At 40.4% G+C, this 19,160-nt stretch overlaps 1 protein-coding gene across 2 annotated transcripts in view; it reads left to right on the plus strand.

Moving 5' to 3' along the window:
* Window positions 1-734: 734 nt before the first annotated feature.
* DNAJC11 (DnaJ heat shock protein family (Hsp40) member C11) overlaps window positions 735-19,160 on the plus strand; it is a 64,909-nt gene continuing 46,483 nt past the window's right edge. For both annotated transcript variants that reach the window (XM_064494112.1, XM_064494113.1), the window contains exon 1: window positions 735-876. In XM_064494112.1, the coding sequence (XP_064350182.1) occupies window positions 805-876 (72 nt within the window). In that variant the 5' untranslated portion in view covers window positions 735-804. The remainder of the gene's footprint in view (window positions 877-19,160) is intronic.

Here is a 19,160-nt window from a genome sequence, read left to right on the forward strand (position 1 = left end):
AAATTATTCATATGATTGTAACGGAGACATCTTTAACAACGCACCAAACAGCAGGCACCGGGTTGAAATGTTAGTCTCCACTGCTAAAGTTGAAGGCAGAAATTTACAAGAGAAAGGCTCTGGAATAGGGTCTGTAGGTATATACGCCTGCCTGAGACAATCATGGGGGGAACCAAATGGCTACTGCCTTGTCATGTAAGGAGCACAAAACTGGCCAGGTGCCCTCAAATATAGGGCAATAATAAAAAACGAAAATGAAGAGGCCATCCTCCGGGCAGCGTTCCAGGTGGTCCAGAGAAAACGCAAAGACCACCGGAGGCAGGAACATGCCATTCTACAAGGTTTCTGTGCAAAGACAAGTCAGCAAGTGCGGCCTCTGGTACCACCAGGGAAGCTGGTGGTTCGGCTCAGGTAGGGCTATACTTGGGATGTGGATGAGCCCCGCACTGGGGAAGACAAGGGGTGTCGCAGGAGCTTATCTCCCCGGAGCCCAGATGGGGACGACCCCCAGATGTGACTGCAAAGTCTCCCTTTCCAGCCCAGGCACAGCCGGAGGGGAGCGAGGCCGGGCTGTAGGTCTGCGGGCAGCACGTGGAGGGACGCTGGCCGCCGCGTCCCGCCCTCGGCCGCGTGGGGGCGCAGTGCGCAGTCGCGCTCCTTCCGGGCGCGGGAGGCGGCGGCGCGACTCCGGGCCGCCAGCGGCCGCTGTGGGGACGCCGCGGCAGTCCGCGCTGTCTGGGCCGCGGACCGTCGGTCCCTCTTGAGCACGGCCTTGCCGGTTTGGAGAGGTGAAAGGTTGCGAAGATGGCGACGGCCTTGAGCGAGGAGGAGCTGGACAATGAAGACTATTACTCGTTGCTGAACGTGCGCAGGGAGGTGAGGCCTGCGGCGGGCCGCCGTCGGGGCTGAGGCCGGGCCCGGTCGTTCGGAGACGGGCCGGGCTGGCGGTGACCGCCCCGCTCCCACCTCGGGCGGCCGGGCCCGGCGGGGAGGCCGCGTGACCCCGCCTGACGTGCGCGACCGCCGGCCGGCCGGGCTGCCCCAGTGCCCCGACTCTTGCCGGGCGTATCCCGGTCCGCCTCCACCCCGGCTCTCTACGGCTGGTACGCTGTGTACAAGCACGGCCAGAGGCCCCGAGCCGCCAAGAGGGAGCAGGGTCCCCGAGGTGGGGGCGGAGTAGGGGGTCCAGGTCCTCCGGGACCCGCTGCCGCGCTCGGCTCACACACCCGCCCTGGCTGGGGGACTGTGTCATCGCACCCAGCCGGCAGGATGAGAAACAGAGTCTCAGGCATCAAGGTCAAGGCTACCAGGGAGTCTCCCCAGGGGTCTGTCCCGTCCCCGAGTCTTCCACGGGGACATCGCGCCTCTGAAGTGAGTCCAGGCTCAGAGGCAGGTGGCTTGTGTCTTCCTTTCTCCTGAGCCGCTGCCCAGAAATGGAAGGAAGAGCGTTCCGGACAAATAGCCTCCGTTTGGAGGCCCAGAGTGGGAATTAGTCAGAAAAGAAGTGATGCCCCACTGCGGCCTCAGGACGCGCGCCTGTTTCCACACCAAATAAAAGATAACACGAAAGAGTCTCCCACTGTGGCCAGTAAGTTTCCTTTCTTGTTGACCAGTGTGTTTGAGGTCAGCGTGAAGGGCAGGAAGGCTTCCAAGGTCAGGTCTTGAGGTGGCCTGTTTCTCTCTAAACCTCTGGGTGCGGTCTTCCAGCCCTGCCAGAGAATCTCTTAATTCCGGCCAGGGCTTGCCAGTGATCAGAACTAGCCAGGTTTGGCTATCCTAGGCAGAGCTGCTCAAGTATGTGTTGTCCGTGAATGTTGGTCTGCGTGGTGTTAATAATAGCTCACGTTTCTCCAGTGCTTACTTTGTACAGGGCCGCGGTGCCACATGATCACTTTCTGTTATTGCACTTAATTCTCATATCAGCCCTTAAGGTAGGTGATAAGATAATTCTTGATTTATAGTAGAGGAAACTGAGGCATAGAGAGATTTTAGTAACTTGCCCAAAGTCACACCACCAGAAAGCATGAGAGCCCGAATTCAGCCCTGGGCTGTCTAACCCTGGAGCCCCAGCTCTTCGTGGTGCACTGTCACCCCAGCTCTCCAGTCTTCAGACTGCAGAGCTGCTATACTCCTTGGGCACTGCACATAAGAATCCCTTAAATGCGTTAGCCACTATTTACTGTGGAAACATCCAGTGAAATATTTTGGGGGAATTGCAGATTTTGTCGGGCTGTTGTAGGGCCGCCTGGAGGTTCTTGTACCTAACCAACGGTAAGGCGTTGGGTAAACCACTTCTTTGGCCTTCATTTCTCTCCCTTAGAATGAGGCGATGAGGCTAGCTAATCCTTCTCTCCAGCTCTTAGAAGCAAAGCAGTAAATGAAACCAGCTTTTCTGAAATCAGCCTTTCTTACCACTTATTTGTAGTTGGTCTAGGGTATCAGTAATTGAGCAGCCCAGTTACCTGTTTACTGAATCTTAGGCTGCTGCAGAGGATCAAAAAGATCTAGAATAATAAATAGGTTTGGCCAGAGTCCCGGGTAAACATCTGTCAGAGGTACACCTTGAAACTGCCAGAATGTTAGGACCTGCCGTTGTCATTGGACTGATGGGTGGAAGCCAAAGAAATATTTCCTTAAAGAAACATTTGACTTCTCCAGGCAAGTGAAGGCACTTCCTGTATCTGTGGCTGCAGGTGAAATCCCTGTGAAACACGTACTCCTGCTTGAGTTGTTTTGTGATGCCTTTGTCAACAAACTCGGTGTAAAACACCGTCATCTCTGGTGTGCAGATTTTCTGTCTCAGGATTTCACTGAAAGAGGGACTCTGAATGTGATCTCTGGACTTGGTATTTACTAGGATTTTTTGTGAAATTAGAATTCAGGGGGCAAGGGCATAGCTCAGTGGTAGAGTGCATGCCTAGCATGCCGTATGTCCTGGGTTCAATCCCCAGTACTTCTATTTTAAAAAATGAATAAACCTAATTTCCTCCCCCCTCAAAAAAAAAGATGAAAAAAATTAACATTTAAAAAAATAAAATAGTTGAAAGAAAGAAAGAAAGAAAGAAAGAAAGAAAGAAAGAAAGAAAGAAAGAAATCAACCTGAAGCTGAAATACCATGATTTACTTGACGAATTAGAGGCAGAGTAGAAGTAATCTTCATTTCTACACGTGTGGTCAAAGAAGATAATAGCCTCTGTTGATACGTTCGTTGTCAGGTCTCCTAGTGTGGGTGGGAGGCGAGGTCCTCTTCCACCGTACATCAGAGTACCTTCAGAACTCTTGGTGTTCAGGAAGTTCAGACTTGCCCCCGGGAATCTCAGATGGAAGCAACCTGACACAAAACCAGGGAGTTCAATTTCAGTTTTTTAAGTTTACAAGCATAGTATATGATGATAACAAATGGAGTGATTTAGAAATGTCGAAAATCAGCTTAAGAATCTCCCTTCACATGTTTTAAACTTTATAATATCCCCTTAAGTTGTATTCCAGAGAGTGAAGCAGGCAGCTAGACAGGACCATCAAATTCTGCTGCCAACAAGACTTCTGTGATCTTTAATAATTCTTTTTCTCTAGTGTTCTGGATTTCCTGTTTGCAGAGTGGAACCACTGTCTGCCTGCCCCACGTTGAGGGGAGGGAGTCCTTCATCTAACCAGACAGGCGCACTGAAACCGGACTGGCATCTCTGGTTTAGTGTAGTCAGATGCATCGTCAGGTGCCGAAAATCTAACTGATACGAGATTTTTGAGATGATTTCCCAAAATTTATTTGGAGAAAGGATTCCTGAACAGAGTGAAAATTTTTTGATCTTTATACTTTTTATAGACATTATAATCAATACATTTTAAGCCTAATTTATTCCTAAATAATCGAGTTTAATTCCTACTTTGCCAGAGTTGTATTTGAAAAAGTTTCATTTTTATTTGTGTCAGTCACCCATGTTTATAGCCTGTTTTAAGATCTCTGATCCCAGTCAGTGTAGCCTTAAAGGAACCAATCTCCTTTTCAGGTTTTAAACACATTGAAGAGAAAAGTTGTTAAATAAAAAATAAACTTAAGTAAAAGAGTTTTTCTGTAGTCCACATAGGGAGGTCAGTGTTGTCGGATCTTCATCCTTCCATAACACTAGACATGCAAAATCATCACCTATGGAAAAAGTTTTCCCAAAGTCGCTGCATTTTCACTACTTCCCTGGTGTAGGGTATATGTTCTTGCCACAGTTTTTGGTCATTTGGGTTTCTCTGAGTCGCAGAGTGGGGCTAGAAGTTCAACTTTGGACTGCAGTTGGGAAGAAGAGGCTGGAGCAGTAGAAGAAGATCTACTGGTCACTGTCAGAATTGACCTGGGGGGTCACGGTCACCCAGCCCCCAACCAGGATGGCTCTGCCATCTGCATAAATTGAATGTAAAAGGGTCAGCTAACCCAGGTGCACCCTTAGGTCCCTAGAGCAGTGAGGGGCTGTGTGTGTGTCCATTCGTTGCTTATCCAGCCTGAGGGGCAGGTAGTTTAGTCTTAACAAAGAATATAAAGGTAGGTCTAAGAGGGTCGTTCCTTCCATGAGTCGCCCACCGACTGCATTAGGTTCAAAGTTTGATATTCCTAACATGGACCCCACTTGAAATTTGTGTGTTGGGCGAGGAGGGTAAACCTGGGTTGTCCGAAAACAGGTTACCCAGATGGTCACATTCCTAAGGTGTCCTATAAGTGGAGAAGCTGAGGAGCAGGAGTTTTATGCCACGCTGCCACCTGGGTGACCTTGAGCAGGTCTCTGAATCTCGGAGTCTCCTTTGCTGATCTGCGGCAGTCCTTCATGGAGTTACTGAGAGAGGAGAAGGAGACAGCACTGGGGGGCCCTGCAGCCAGAGGGTCCTGTATCCTAGGCTCGTAGCTTAACTTTTTGCTCCTTGTTTTCTTTGACATCAAAATGTAGGCAACAGATAAAAATGTATTAAGCACTTACTCTGAGCCAGGATGTATGCTGGAGTGTGAGGATATGCATGCAGTACCTGGTGTAAGTAGGTGTTCAGTTAATATTTATTGTGGCTGCTTCTTGCTTTTTGCTAAACATGAGGTTTTGCTTATTTCAAAAAGACATACACGTACATAGAAGGCTTTGGTGTGCCTCATCCTGGCTAAGTTTGCTATTGTATTAATCCAAAAACATAGTGCCAGAATTTATGCTAAGCATTAGGTTATGAATTCCCAAAGTTTTTTCATTCTTTCTGTTGGAAATACTGAGTTTATTCTCTTCAAAAGATGTTTGGTTGTCTCTCTAAACTTACTGCGAGGTCATGAGTTTGACTTGGAGTCGGGGGTGGGGGGGTAGTCCCGGAAGCTGGGCTAAGCATAGGAGGAGGGTGCAGAGGTGAGGGCTAATCCAAAAAGACAGCGTCTGGAGTAGGCAGAGTGGGACCCGGAGATAAAATTGTTGCGAGCTGTCCGCTTTGAAGAGGCCAGGCAGAGACAGGAGGACCTCCTCAGAGGCAAAGGTTCTGCTCCAGCGACAGCAAGACAGCACTGGAGATCAGGAGGGTGCCCAGGTGGAGTTCAGAGGAGCTTCTGCGGTCTTGCCTGTGGGTGGGGAGGGAGCCGTTAGGATATCCAGCTCATTCCTGTGTCATCTCATAATGTGATTAGCAAACGCGATGGGGTTAACTTTTTAAAATTGTTTTCTTTAATGAGCCATAAGCTAGTTATTACCTTTTTGCTTTGGGCATTTCAAACAATTGCGTCTTGAATTTTTAATGCTCTAGTTCTGCGTTATCTACCAAAATACCTTTTTTTCCTTCTTTCTTAAAGAGAATTCAATTGAAGCTTTTATATTTGCTATGAGTTCAGTAATAAAACAACGGAGAAAACGGGACATGCAAGAAGCATGTTTTGCTTGGCTATGGAATTTTAGTGTTTACTTGTATTAAACTTTAATTTTTAACTTTACTTATGTATTTTATCTATACCCTACCTCATTCAAGAAAGGATTGAAGACAAGTAACAGATGAAAAGATAAAATAGCATGAATATTTAAAAGGGGGCACTAAAAATGGGGGCCGTTGTGAATATTGCTGCTTTGTTGCCACCGCTGTGGCACAGGCACTGTACAGATCTGCTCCTTGAAGAAGCTCGTCACCTCACATGGGACTTCCCTGGAGACGATAGCCTGATGGCCAGGTCCTGCTTGGCTCTTGCTTGGACTGTTGGAACCCCTTCTGCATGCAATGAGTGCACAGTGTTCCCTCCCTAGTTTGCTGGAGCCAGAACATTCTTTAGCAGTAAAATGCCAACAGACATCAACCACAAGGATTCCGCACAAGTGGGCAGGATGGAGCAGATGGACATGGATGAGAGGGAGTGTGAGGTCAGGCTTTCAGGGAGAAATAAGGCGAGCTCTGAATGTGAAGACAGGGTCTGAACATCAGTTGTGACCCTGAGAGGAGCCTGAGCTTGTCCCCCTAGGGTGCTGGCCTTTCTGATTACTGCTGTGTCTCAGAGACACCAGGTAAACACGTGGACGTGACCAGGAAGAGAAAGGAAGACAGAATTGTACGATGGTAGAAGAGTATTTTTTAAGCCCTTAGCTTGACCTCTTATCAGCAATCAGAATTTTTGCTCCTTTGGCTCGGTTGTCCTGATGTGCTTTGTCAGCAGAAGACGTGCTCTGGTGGACAGGACTCCACTCTGCCCTACAAGCCTTAAAGGTGATGTGGGTCCTGCCTTTTTCCTTTTTTGTAGTATTCAGACTTCTGCCCTGAGTGATGCCTAATCCTTTTTTGACCTTATAATGCCATCATATTGGCATTATATCTTATTGAGGGTAATGGGTTCTATAAATCTTGTTTTTTTCCTTCTATGTTAAGTAGAACTTAAGATTTCTAAGGTTATTCCTAGTTGTAGAAACTTGGAATTGTTTGATCAACCTCTTGTTTAGCTTTTCTGACTTATTCATCATTTGATTGTTTCTCTCTTAAGCCTACCTTTTCAAAATGAGGAGTCCTAAAACGGTGGTAGGAGGCTGACTTCAGAATCATGAGAAATAATAGTGTGTGCATCTGACCTCTGTACTCAGCAGACCTGGGTTTTAGAGACGGACAACTGAAATCACTTAGCCTAGTGCCTTGCATATTAGGCATCTATGAGCACTTGTTGATTATTTGAAAAGGCCAAAGATGCAGGTGGAACTTAGAAGAGATCAGTGGCTTAAAGAGCAAAGCCTTTGAAGTCAGGTCCAAGTTTGACTTTCTTAGCAGCCTGATCTAGGGCAAGTTTCTTAACCTCTCTAGCCTGTTTCTTCATCCATAAAATCTAGACTGTCATAGGGCTGTTGGGAGAATTAAGCGAGAATGCATGTAAGTGCTTAGCATAGTAATGGGCATATTATTATGTAAAGTAAATGCCAGTATATTTTTATTAGTATCATGAGCATAAAAGTTAATAAGGAACGCTCTTACTGATTTGCAGGAATTCTTTATGTAATTTGGATGAGTCCTTTGTTGGACAGATTAGTATAAATATCTGTTCCCTCTCTGTAGTTTGCCCTTCTTTCTTGCAAGTGTTCATGAACCAAGTTCAGGTTGAGCCAGGCCACACAAGTTACCATTTCTGGCCAGCTTTTGGGTCAGGGGTCCATAATCAGATCAACTTCTCCATCTCACACAAGTCATTTAATTAACTTTTTTGATCCTCACAGTTTTTATCTGTAAAATGGGGATTCTCATACCAACCTCAAGACGTTTTTAGAGTATTCAAGTATTAAGTGAGGAAATAGCGGTGGAAGTATTTTGTTAGCTGTAAGTCTGGACGAATGCACTCGTGACACCACCGACAGCCTGGAAACCCCTTTGGCTTTTGCGATGCTCTCTGTCCTCCTGTCTCACTTTGCCAGGTGCTTATCTCCTGTCTTGCTTAGAATGTCCCCAGGTTCAGTCCTCACCAGCCCAGCTGGTTTAAAGGGCTTTGCTTTGGCCCAGCATCTCTGCCTTCTGGCCATTAGGCTTACATGTTTAAATTCACCTTCCTCCCAAGCCTGACTGCCTCCCAGTTTCTCCCTGATCCACACATCCCAGCCAGAACACCAAATGCTCTTCGATTTTTCCTCTCCATGTGGTTCTGGGCCTTTTCCCACTGTCCCGTAGACAGTCTGGGAATCCTCCACCTCCATGGACTCTGATCTTTTCATTTCCGTTTCCGCTTCTGGGCAGCCAGCCAGCCTCGTAACCTCGGCCCTCCGTGTTGCCCGTAGTTTCCTTCAGGTCTCTCTGGTTTTGACTTTTGCCAGCTTTATTCAGACTGTACTGAGTCTACATTAACGGACAGTACTGATCACATTTCTCCAGACAGAAACCTTTTGTGGTTGGGTAAGGGTCAAACTCTTGGCTCCATTTTTAAAGCCCCTTATAAATCAGGTATCTTCTGTATTTTCTGCCTACTTTGTGGCGATGTTCTGCCATCTTCCACTGCAAAGCAAGCTCCATGTGGTCAGGGACCATGGTGGTCTGGTTCACCATCATGTCCCTAGCATAGTGCGGGCAGGTAACAGGTACTTACAAGTGTTTGCTGAGCGAATAAGCAGGTGGATGGATGTCCACATTAACTTCTTGCCTACTTCCTGCCTTCTTACTTACCTTCCCTCTGGCCAGTTTGTCAGTATTGTCTCTGCTGTCTCCTCAGGGCATTCTTCTGCCCTGAAATACCCCAGCTTGTCTTGGATACCGAAGCAAATCAAAATCTACCTTTTGCATTCCTGTTTAGACTCTACAGCCCTGAACTTAATTCTTCATCATTAATAGTAGCATTTTTATTTTATATTGTTTATTTAAAGCCATGTGTGTGGGGTTTTAGGGAAAACACGCACATACGTAATTTATAATCTTCTTGAGGGCAAGGACGACATATTTTTGTACCAGCTCTGGTACTCAGAGCAGGGTTGACATCCAGCAAACATTCCTGGTGTGAAATGGTGAAAATTTACTGACGCTGTACTCGCCTTGTCTGGGTGCATTTACTTTGTGGAATTCCTGTGTTCTTGAGGATCACATTGCAGTTTGGGCCACAGATCGTTGTAGAGAAATTTATTGGAGGGAGTTTATCAATCATCAGTTTGGTAAATCTAAATTCTCACTTATGAAAATTGTTGAAAGCCAGGTGCCAGAGGATGAGAGCAAACGCAAACACCGGCCTTTATGCCGGGGCCTCAGCGTAAGCCAAGGCCTATGGAGACTGAGTTCAAGGCTGAAAAGCGCGTGAGAAAGGAAAGCATGCCTTTCCCCGTTGGGCTTGTCGTTTTTCATCCGGCAGGTACGGATTATCTTCCTCTCTTATGTTTCTTTATTGTGGTGGGGAAGGGGCACTTGTTTATCATCTTTTGCGCCAGCGCCAGTAATGATATTTGTAAAAGTAAATAGCTTCAGATGGGTTAGATTTATTTTTGTGCAGTTCTTTCTCCTTCTGTCAGTTAAATAGAGCTGAGTTTTCACGATGGACATAGACTAGTCTGACTTGAAACCCTGTTCTCTCTGGTTTGCTCCTTTTGGTTTGATCAGATGGATCAGGCAGAATGAGCTGGTGCAGTGTGCACTGTGCTCCACGTTGAGGGAAAGACCCCGTACATTGCTGAGGTGGATGAACCCCAAGTGCAGGAACCTATTTCCAGATCCTCCAAAGATTTCCTGCATGTAAATGAAAAGGGGAGAAGACTGTGCTGAGCAGGGAAAAATAGCGTGAGAAGATGTTAGAGTTGTGTATGAGAGCAATTTTACTGCGTGAAGCTTCAGACCATGTACTGGGAACTTTACAAAATGAAGTAGGAAATTTTCCCAAGTCCAGCTCAGTGGTTGTGTTTTAGTGCCTGGTGAGTGAGTGGCTTAGTCTTAGCATGATCCATATCTACTCAGTGACATCAGATAGTCTGTAACGCCCTTTCTCTTCGTGAAACAGCTCTTACTCAGCACAAAGCAGCCATGCTGTCTTGGTGTTAATTAGCTCTGAAATCTGCTCTTTCCTTTAAATTGTATGAGCACCAAGTATCATAAAAAATTACAGCCTTTTATTAGCTGATGCAGTTTATTTCAGTCAGATTGTCATGGAACATACGGACAGTCATGAATCTTCAATTGTGGTAATTAGGCAAACTTCCCAAAATCCAACAGAATATAGTTTGCAGAGACTTTGTTGCTGAAATACAGTAATATAAATATAGCCTGGAAGTTTGAGCTTGAAATTTATAGGCTTCAGCAACAAAAAGCCTAGTGGCTTTACTTATCCTAAAATGAATGTGTGGGCTATAATTAATTGTTACTTGCATGTTCTGTTAGGTCCTCAAAGTATTGAATTAAATATCATCACTGTGGTAGTTACAAGTGCTTGACACTGAACATTCTTGGCTCCTAACTAGAGAGGGGACTGCACTTCCTGTCCCCTGGTGGGTGAGTAGGGTCACATGACTGGCTCTAGCCAGCTGTGTGAGTGGAAGTCATGCGTGTCCTACTCAGGCTGAGGCATTTAAAGGCCAGGTCAGCCAGAGAGTCTCTTGCTCTTCCCTCTACCTCCATCACTGGCAGTGGTTCCAAAGGGTGTCTGTCCTGTCCACCTGTAACCTGAGGACATTGCCAAGCAGAGAACTAACTGACCTGAGATGGATGTGTAAAGTAAGGGAGAAATAAACCTTAGGAATTTGGGGTTGTGTGTCACCTGGATCATCTAATCCAGCAATTCCCAAACTTTTTGGTGTCAAGACCCCTTTACAGTCTTAAATTATGGAGGACCCCAAAGAGCTTTTGTTCATGTGGGTTATAGCTATCCATATTTAATTTGAAACTAAAACCAAATAGATTGATAAAATGTTGTAGGATAAGACAAAATGTACTTCTTGTACTTCAGTATAGGCACAAGGGAGACGTAAGGACTTCAAAATAACTGTAATGAACAATAAAGAGGTTATAGATGTACAGATATCAGCAGGTATAACGAAAGGTAGCTAGTAAGTACACAGCAAAATAACTGAGAGTCAATTGAGTTAATCTCTGAAAACTCACATTTATACTATAAAGCTACCACCTTAGAAATTTCTAGAAAACATAAAGATATACAAGTACACATTTCATTAACCAACAGAACAATATCATCTTATGTCATATAGTCTCAAGAAAACCTCACTATACACTCATGAGAGAATGAGAAAAAGGTAGATAACATCTTAGTATTACCTTGAAATTAGTTTTGACCTGTGGATCCCCTGAAAGGGTCTCAGGGACTCCCAGGGGGCCCCACATCACACCTTCAGAACTATTGACCTAGCCCACCCTGACCAGTACAGGCATGTTTCAGACATACTGAGGTTCCTCACATGCTTTAGTTTACTTTGCTAAATGAAGATAGAAAATAAAGGCAGAGTGGCCGTGTACTCTTTGAATATGTACTGTCACACTGATTCCAGAGATGATCTCCATCACTCAGAATTAAGTAAGTGAAAATGTAGCAGTGTTTTCAACTGCTTAATTATCTAAGGGAAGCAAATGTGATGCAATTGTGTCAGGAGACTTCTAAGCGTGATACCACAGCTAAAATCAGAAAAAAGAGAATTGATAGGTTTGATTTTGTAAAAATGAGAAACACCTGTGTTTATTAAAGGACGATAACTAAAACCTAAAAAAAAAAAATTATACAGTTAAAAGATTCAAAAGGAATCTGCAATATATTTAATAAAAAAAAGTCATACTTGTAATATATAAGGAACTCTTGGAATCAAAGAAAAAGATGACTACTCTAATAGGAAAGTAATACAAAGGAAACAAATAGGTTACTTCATAAAAGAAGTCATCTAAAATGCAAATAAATGTATGGAAACTTTTTTATCCTCACTAGTAACCAAACATGCAAGTTAAAACAAGGGTTTTGTTTGTTGTTTTGTTTTATTTTCTTCTACCAGATTGACAAAGTTTTTTTTTTTTTCTTTTTAGTTGTAGTATTCAGTTCTGATGAGATGGAGATCTGTTAGCCCTCCCAACCAGAAAGGAGGAGGATATTCCTCTGGAGAAATTGAACCAGAGATCTCTAGAGCCTAGACATAGACAGTAGAGGGTGAGAGTGGCCCCCTGACAAAGGCAGGGAGTATACAAGTGTTTGTACCCTGCATGGTGAGACTTCCAGCTCTTTTTCCTTATCCTTTTGGCTCTTCCTTGAATGAACTAGCCTATCAAAGAGAGAAGACTGCCGAATGAAAATTCTAGGTTCCCTCCCAGGCGTTTCACAGAGAAGCTCATCAGATGACAAGGCCTGTTCACACATACAGAGCTTCCAAACAGCTTCTTAAATCTTACTATGAAATGTAAATCAGTTGCCAAACACCATCAAATATTTGAGGGAAGGCTCCAAAATGGAATTCTGAGATCATGCAGAAAGCAAGAAGAAACTAGAAGGAAGCACACTGCAGGGAGTTTGGAAACTGGATCATCCTCAGATAAGACATTACATTTAAGAAATAAGAACAAGGTGATATGTCAAAAAAAAAAACTGTATAAAAAAAGGAGCTGTTGGGAATTAAAGATAAGATAAAAAATTCTATAGAAGAGCTAGAAGATAAAAATGAGGAAATATCCACAAAAGTAAAGTTTTAAAAGTAGAAGATAAATTCTTAGACATTAAATAAAGTAAAATGAAGAAGACATTATTCAATGGTTAATATGAGAAAATGTCTCAAAAGATAGACTACAGGTGAAAATCAAGTAACTAGCATAGTGAATGGGGTTGGGGGGTAAGGAGACCCATTTAACTAAAGGAAATCATGGGTTACAGAGAGAATCCTAGAAGTTTCCAAACAGGTCCCAAAAAAGAATTGGAAATTAGAAAGACACTAGATAGCTCACCAGTAGTACTATCAGCTAGAAGACAGTGGAGCAACAGAGTAAAAATCCTGAGGAAAAATTGTATCCAAGCTAGAATTCCATACCCAGCGAACTATTCATCAAGTATAAAGGTAGGATGTAAGAACATTTTGAAATATGGCAAAGCCTAAAGAAATTTTCCTCTCAACCAGTCTTTGTAAAGGAAACTATTGGAGGTTGAGCTCCATCCAAATAAAGAAAACCGAGAAAGAGAAAGGAATCAAATACAGAAAAGAGAGACCAGCCCAGATAAGATACCCAGGAAGATGCTAACAGGAAATCTTAGGATGAAGTTTGTTTAGCAAGCCTAACAACCAGTACAGTGCAGAGAGCTCTAGGAGGAATGCCTCTTGAGGGGAAAATGAAATTGATGGGCTATTTGATACTTTTGTGTTGAGAGGAATATTGTAAGTCTTTACTGTAAGAAGTCTACTATAAAGAGTTGGAGAAGAATGGTAACAGATACCTAGAAAGGTAAAGCAAATGGAAAACTGAGGCGATTGTTAACTCCAGGAAAAATAAAAAGTAGTTCAAAAACAGAAATATAATCATAGTATACTGTTTGATTCAGCTTTGAGGTATATTTACATAGTCACAATAAACACTAAATTAAAAAGAAAAATTGTTTATTGATTTGGACCAAAGTTACAATTACACAGAAGGGAGAGAAAAGATAAGCAGAGGAAGAGAACTAAATTCTCTTAAATTTAAGTCTAAAGTTAAAAATTTTGGATTAAGTCTAAAATTTAAAAATTAAGGATATGAGTATATTAGAATCATAAATGAGAAAAATGCTGAAAGATTTGAAAGTGCTTGCATCTGAGGAGTGCGGGGTGAATGCTGTTTTTGGTTAGAAATCCAGTGGGTTTTTTTATAAGCTGCTTATGTGTTCTTTGGATAAAATTAAATTTTTTAATTTTAAATAATTAAATGGTAAACACTTTTTGGAGGTCAGTTCAGAAGACTAAAATGGAAGTCTTGTATCGTTTAACCCAACAACTCTAGAAACTTATTTTCAGAATGATAATCATGGATACAAAAAATGTTTTAGCTGTAGGGGTGTCCACTGCAGCCTTATAAACAAATGAAAATTGTTAATAGAAGATTGTTATATAAAACTGTGATAATGCCATATTTTGAAGTGCTATTCAGCCGTTTAATATGGTATGGAAAATACTTAAAGACCAATAAAACCCATAAAACCAAAACTCCACAAGACCTTTAACTGAAAGAAAAAACAGGTTATACAATTGTACTATAGAAGAAATACTATTATATTTTTAAATATATTTTTCTTATTTGTATTTTCAATTTTATCCTTGATAAATATATATATTTTTTAAAGGAAAAATACTTTTAAGGTAATTCAGCTAGGAAAAACCTAGCACTTGACTCATCTCTTTAACCTGTTTGACCAGAAGAATTGATACCATTTTTATATCTATGTTGATGACAAAGCTTCTATACATATTTTTTAAAATCAAGTTTTATTTTTGCTCCACATCTTCACCCACACTTAATATTCTTAGTCTTTTTCATTTTAGCCATTCTAGTGATTGTTAGTAGTAGCTCGTGTTTTTAATTTGCATTTCCCTAATGACTAACAATGTTGAAGTCTTTTTGTATACTTATTAACCATTTCTGTATCATTTTTTATTGAAGCTTCTGTTTACGTCTTTTTGTTTGTTTTTTTTTTCTTAATTGAAGTATAGTTAATTTACAATATTGTGTTAATTTCTGACGTACAGCATAGTGATTCAGTTATATATATATATATATACCTTTTTGTGTTCTTTTCCATTATAGGCTGTTACAAGGTATTAAATATAGTCCCCTGTGTTTACATCTTTTACTGATTATCTTATCAGATTGTTTGTCTTCTTTAGTTGTGAGAGCTCATTATATATTCTGGATATTAACCTATCAGATGGGTATTTTACAATTTTTTAAGTTTTTATCCTATATAGGAAATCTTTAACTGAAAATTACAAAGATCATCTGCTGTTTTCTTTTAGAAGCTTTATGGTTTTAGTTTTTACATGTCGGTCTTTTTTCCAGTCTGTGGTTTTGCTGGGTTTTTTTTGTTTGTTTCTAATTTTTTTAACTTATGAGATATACATAATATAAAATTTACCATCTTAGCCATTTTTTAGTATACAGTTCAGTGGTGTTAAATGCATACATGTTGTGCATCTGTCACCACCATTTGTATCTCTTAAACTCCTTTCATCTTGCAAAACTCAAACTGTTCCCCTAGCCTCCAGCAACCACTATTCTGTTCTCTGTCTTTATGATTTGTCTACTCTAGGTACCTCATGTAAGTAGAATTATACAGTATTTCTCATTTCATGACTGGCTTATTTCCCTTAGCATAATGTTCTCAAGGTTCATCTGTGTTGGCAGCATATGTCAGAATCCCCAGACTTTTTAAGGCTGAATAATATTACATTGGATTTATATACCACACTTTGCTTATTCATTCATTTGTGGATGGACAGTTGGGCTGCTTCCATGTTTCAGCTATTGTGAATAATGCTGTTCTGAACATGGATATATATAAATACCTGTTCAAAATCCTTCTTTTAATTCTTTTGAATATTTACCCAAAAGTGGAGTTGCTGGATCATATGGTAAATCTGTTTTTAATTTTTTTGAGGAACTGCCGTACTACTTTCCATGAAAGCTCTACCATTTTACATTCCCATCAGCAGTGTACGTGGATTCCAGTTTCTCTACATCCTTGCCAGTACTTGTTATTTTCTGTTTGGTGTGTGTTTGTTTCTTTGTTTTTAATAGTAGCCATCCTAATGGATGTGGAGTGGTACTCATTGTGACTTTGATTCACATCTTCCTAATAGTGATATCGAGCATCTTTTCATGTGCTTTTGGCCATTCATGTATCTTCTTTGGACAAATGTCTATTTAAGTCCTTTGCCATATTTGAATCAGGTTGTTTTTGTTGAGTTTAGGAATTCTTTATACTAGATATTAATCCCTCATTAGATATACTATTTGCAAATATTTTCTTCTATTATATAGGTTGTTTTGTAACTTTCTTGATAGTGTCCTTTGATTTACAAGAGTTTTTAATTTTTATGAAGTCCAGTTTGTCTGTTTTTTCTTTTGTTGCCTGTGCCTTTGGTGTTATATCTAAGAAATCATTGCCAAATTCAGTGTCATGAAGCTTTTGCCCTATGTTTTCTTTATGGGTTCTATAGTTTCAGCTCTTATGTTTAGGTCTTTGATCCATTTTGAGTAGATAAACTATAAATGGATTCAGCAAAAGTTGCAAGATACAAAGTCAACACACAAAAATCAGTTGCATTAGTTTTGTATATGGTATTAGGTAAGGGTCTTACTTCATTCTTTTCATGTGGATATTCAGTTATCCTAGAATCATTTGTTGAACAGGCTATCTTTTCCCTATTAAATAATCTTGGCACTCTTGTCAAAAATAATTTGACCATTTATGCGAGGGTTTATTTCTGGGCTATTTCATTCCATGGATCTATATGTCTTTATGCCAGTATCACCCTGTTTTGATTACTGTAGCTTTGTTGTAAATTTTGAAATAAAGAAGTGTGAGTCCTCCATCTTTGTCCTTTTTCAAGATTGTTTTGGCTATTTGGGATCCCTCTAGATTCCATGTGAATTTTGCAATGAATTTTTCTATTTCTGTAAAAAAATGTCATTGGGAATTTAATAGGAATTGCATTGATTCTTTTGGTTGCTTTGCACAGTATCATCATTTTATATTTTATATTTATTTATATTAAGTCTTCTAATCCATTGATATAGAATATCTTTCCATTTATTTATGACATCTTTAATTTCTTTCAGCATATTTTATAATTTTCACTATGGTAAGGTACTTCTTTTACCTCCCTGGTAAATTCCTAAGTTTCTCATTTGTTTGTTTTTGATGCTATTGTAAATGGAATTGTTTTCTTAATTTCCTTTTCAGATTGCTTATTGTTCATGTATAGAAATGCAGCTAATTTTTGTGTGTTGACTTTGTAGCTTGCAACTTTGCTGACCTCATTCGATAGTCCTAACAGGATGATTTTGGGGGTTTTTGTTTTTTGCTTTTTTTGTTTGTGGGGTTGTGTGTGTGTGTGTGTGTGTGTGTGTGTGTGTGTGTAGAATCTTTTTATAGAGTTTTCTACATACACAGTTGTTATCATCTGCAAGCAGATAATTTTCCTTCTTCCTTTCCAATTTCTTTTATTTCTTTTCCTTACCTCATTGCTCTGGCTAGGACTTCCAGTGCTATGCTGGTTAGAAGTTATGAGAACAGATACTCTTGCTTTGTTCCAGGTCTTAGAGGAAAAACTTTCAGTCTTTCACCATTGAGTATGATGTCCATTTTGAGTTTGTCTTATTCAGTGGTAAGAGATCTGTATAGCTTTATAATGTTGAGGTAGTTTCCTTCTGTTGCTAGTTTGCTGGGTGTTTTTATAATGAAAAGGTGTTGAATTTTGTCAGATGCCTTTTCTGCATCAATTGAGATGATCATAGGGGTTTCTATTAATATGATGTATTAATCAGTTTTCATATGTGCAACTATCATTGCATTCCAAGAATAAATCCCACTTGGTCATGATGTATACCCTTTTAATATGCTGCTGAACTCTGTTTGCTAATGTTTTGTTGAGCATTTTGCATCAGTGTTCATAAAAGATGTTGGTCTGGAGTTTCCTTTTTTTTTATGGTGTCTTTGGCTTTGGCATCAGGTTAATACTGGCTTCATAGGATGAATTTAGAAGTGCTCCCTCCTTTTCAATTTTTTGGAAAATTCTGAGGATTGATATTAGTTCTTCTTTAAATGTCTGGAAGAACTCACCAGTGAATCAATCCATCAGATCCAGGATGTTTTTTTGTGAAGTGATTTGTGATTACTAATTCAATCTCCTTACTAGTTATAGGCCTATTCAGATTTTCTATTTCCATGTAATTCAGTGTTGGTAGGTTTTGTATTTTTTAGAAATTTGTCCGTCTCATCTGTTTTCCAATTTGTTGGTGTACATTATTACTCTCTTATAATCTCTTCTATTTCTGTAGAATCAGTGGTAATATCCCCACTTTCATTTCTGATTTTAGTAATTTGGTTTTCTCTTTTTTTTCTGTAGTCAATCTATTTGGCTATTTTGTTGATCTTTTTGAAGAACCAACTTTTAGTTTCAGTAATTCTATTGTCTGTCTGTTCTCTATTTCATTTGTCTCTGCTCTAATCTTTATAATTTCCTTCTCTGCCAGCTTTGAGTTTAGTTTTTCTTATTTCCCTTGTGATTTTTTTCTTTGATTTAGTGTTCATTTAAGAGTGTTTAAATGTCACAAATTTGTGAATTTTTCACTTTTCCTTCTGTAATTGATTTCTGATTTCATCCCATTGTGGTTAGAGAAGATACTTTGTATGATATCTGTCTTTTAATTTCTGTTAATACTTAAATTGTGGCCTAACAAATGGCCTATCCTGGAAAAATGTCCCATGTGCACTTGAGAAGAATGTGTGCTCTGTTTTGGGGTAGAATATTCTGTATCTGTCTGTTAGATCTAGTTGGTTCATTGTGTAGTTCAAGTACTCTATTTCCTTACTTATCTTCTGTCTTGTTATTTGTAGGATGTTGAAGTCTCCGACTACTGGGAAACTTTCTCACTCTTCAGTTCTCTCAATTTTTGCTTTATATATTTGATGGTCTGTTACTAGGTACATAAATGTTTATAGTTATTCTGTCTTATTGCTGTACTGAACCATTCATTAATATATGTCTTTCTTTGTATCTTATAACCTTTTTTGATTTAATGTCTGTTTTTTCTGCTGTTAGTATGGCCACGCCTGCTCTCTTTTGGTTGCTATTTGCAAGTAATGTCTTTTTCTATTTCACTTTCAATCTGCTTGTTTCTTTGGATCTCAGTTGAGTCTCTTATTGTTAGCATATAGTGCGGCCATGTGTTTTCATCCATTTTGCCAGTCTGTCTCTTTTGTGTTTAGCTGGTTTTTTTGTAGTGAAACGTTTTAATTCCCCTCTCATTTCCTTTCATGTATATTCTGTAACTATTTCCTTTGTAGTTACAGTTAACAGCTTAAGTTACACTTAGCATCCTAAAGTTACAACACTCTAATTTGAATTTATACCAGGTTACCTTCAGTAACGTACCAAAGCTCTGTTCTGTTCCAGCTCTGTCCCACCTCTTTCAGTTATTGATGTCATAAAATTACATTTTAACATACTGTGTGTCTAAAAAATAAACTAATAATTGTTTTTGTAATGCATTAGTCTCTTAAA

Source organism: Camelus dromedarius, chromosome 14, assembly GCF_036321535.1.
Source record: "Camelus dromedarius isolate mCamDro1 chromosome 14, mCamDro1.pat, whole genome shotgun sequence".
NCBI lineage: Eukaryota > Metazoa > Chordata > Mammalia > Artiodactyla > Camelidae > Camelus > Camelus dromedarius.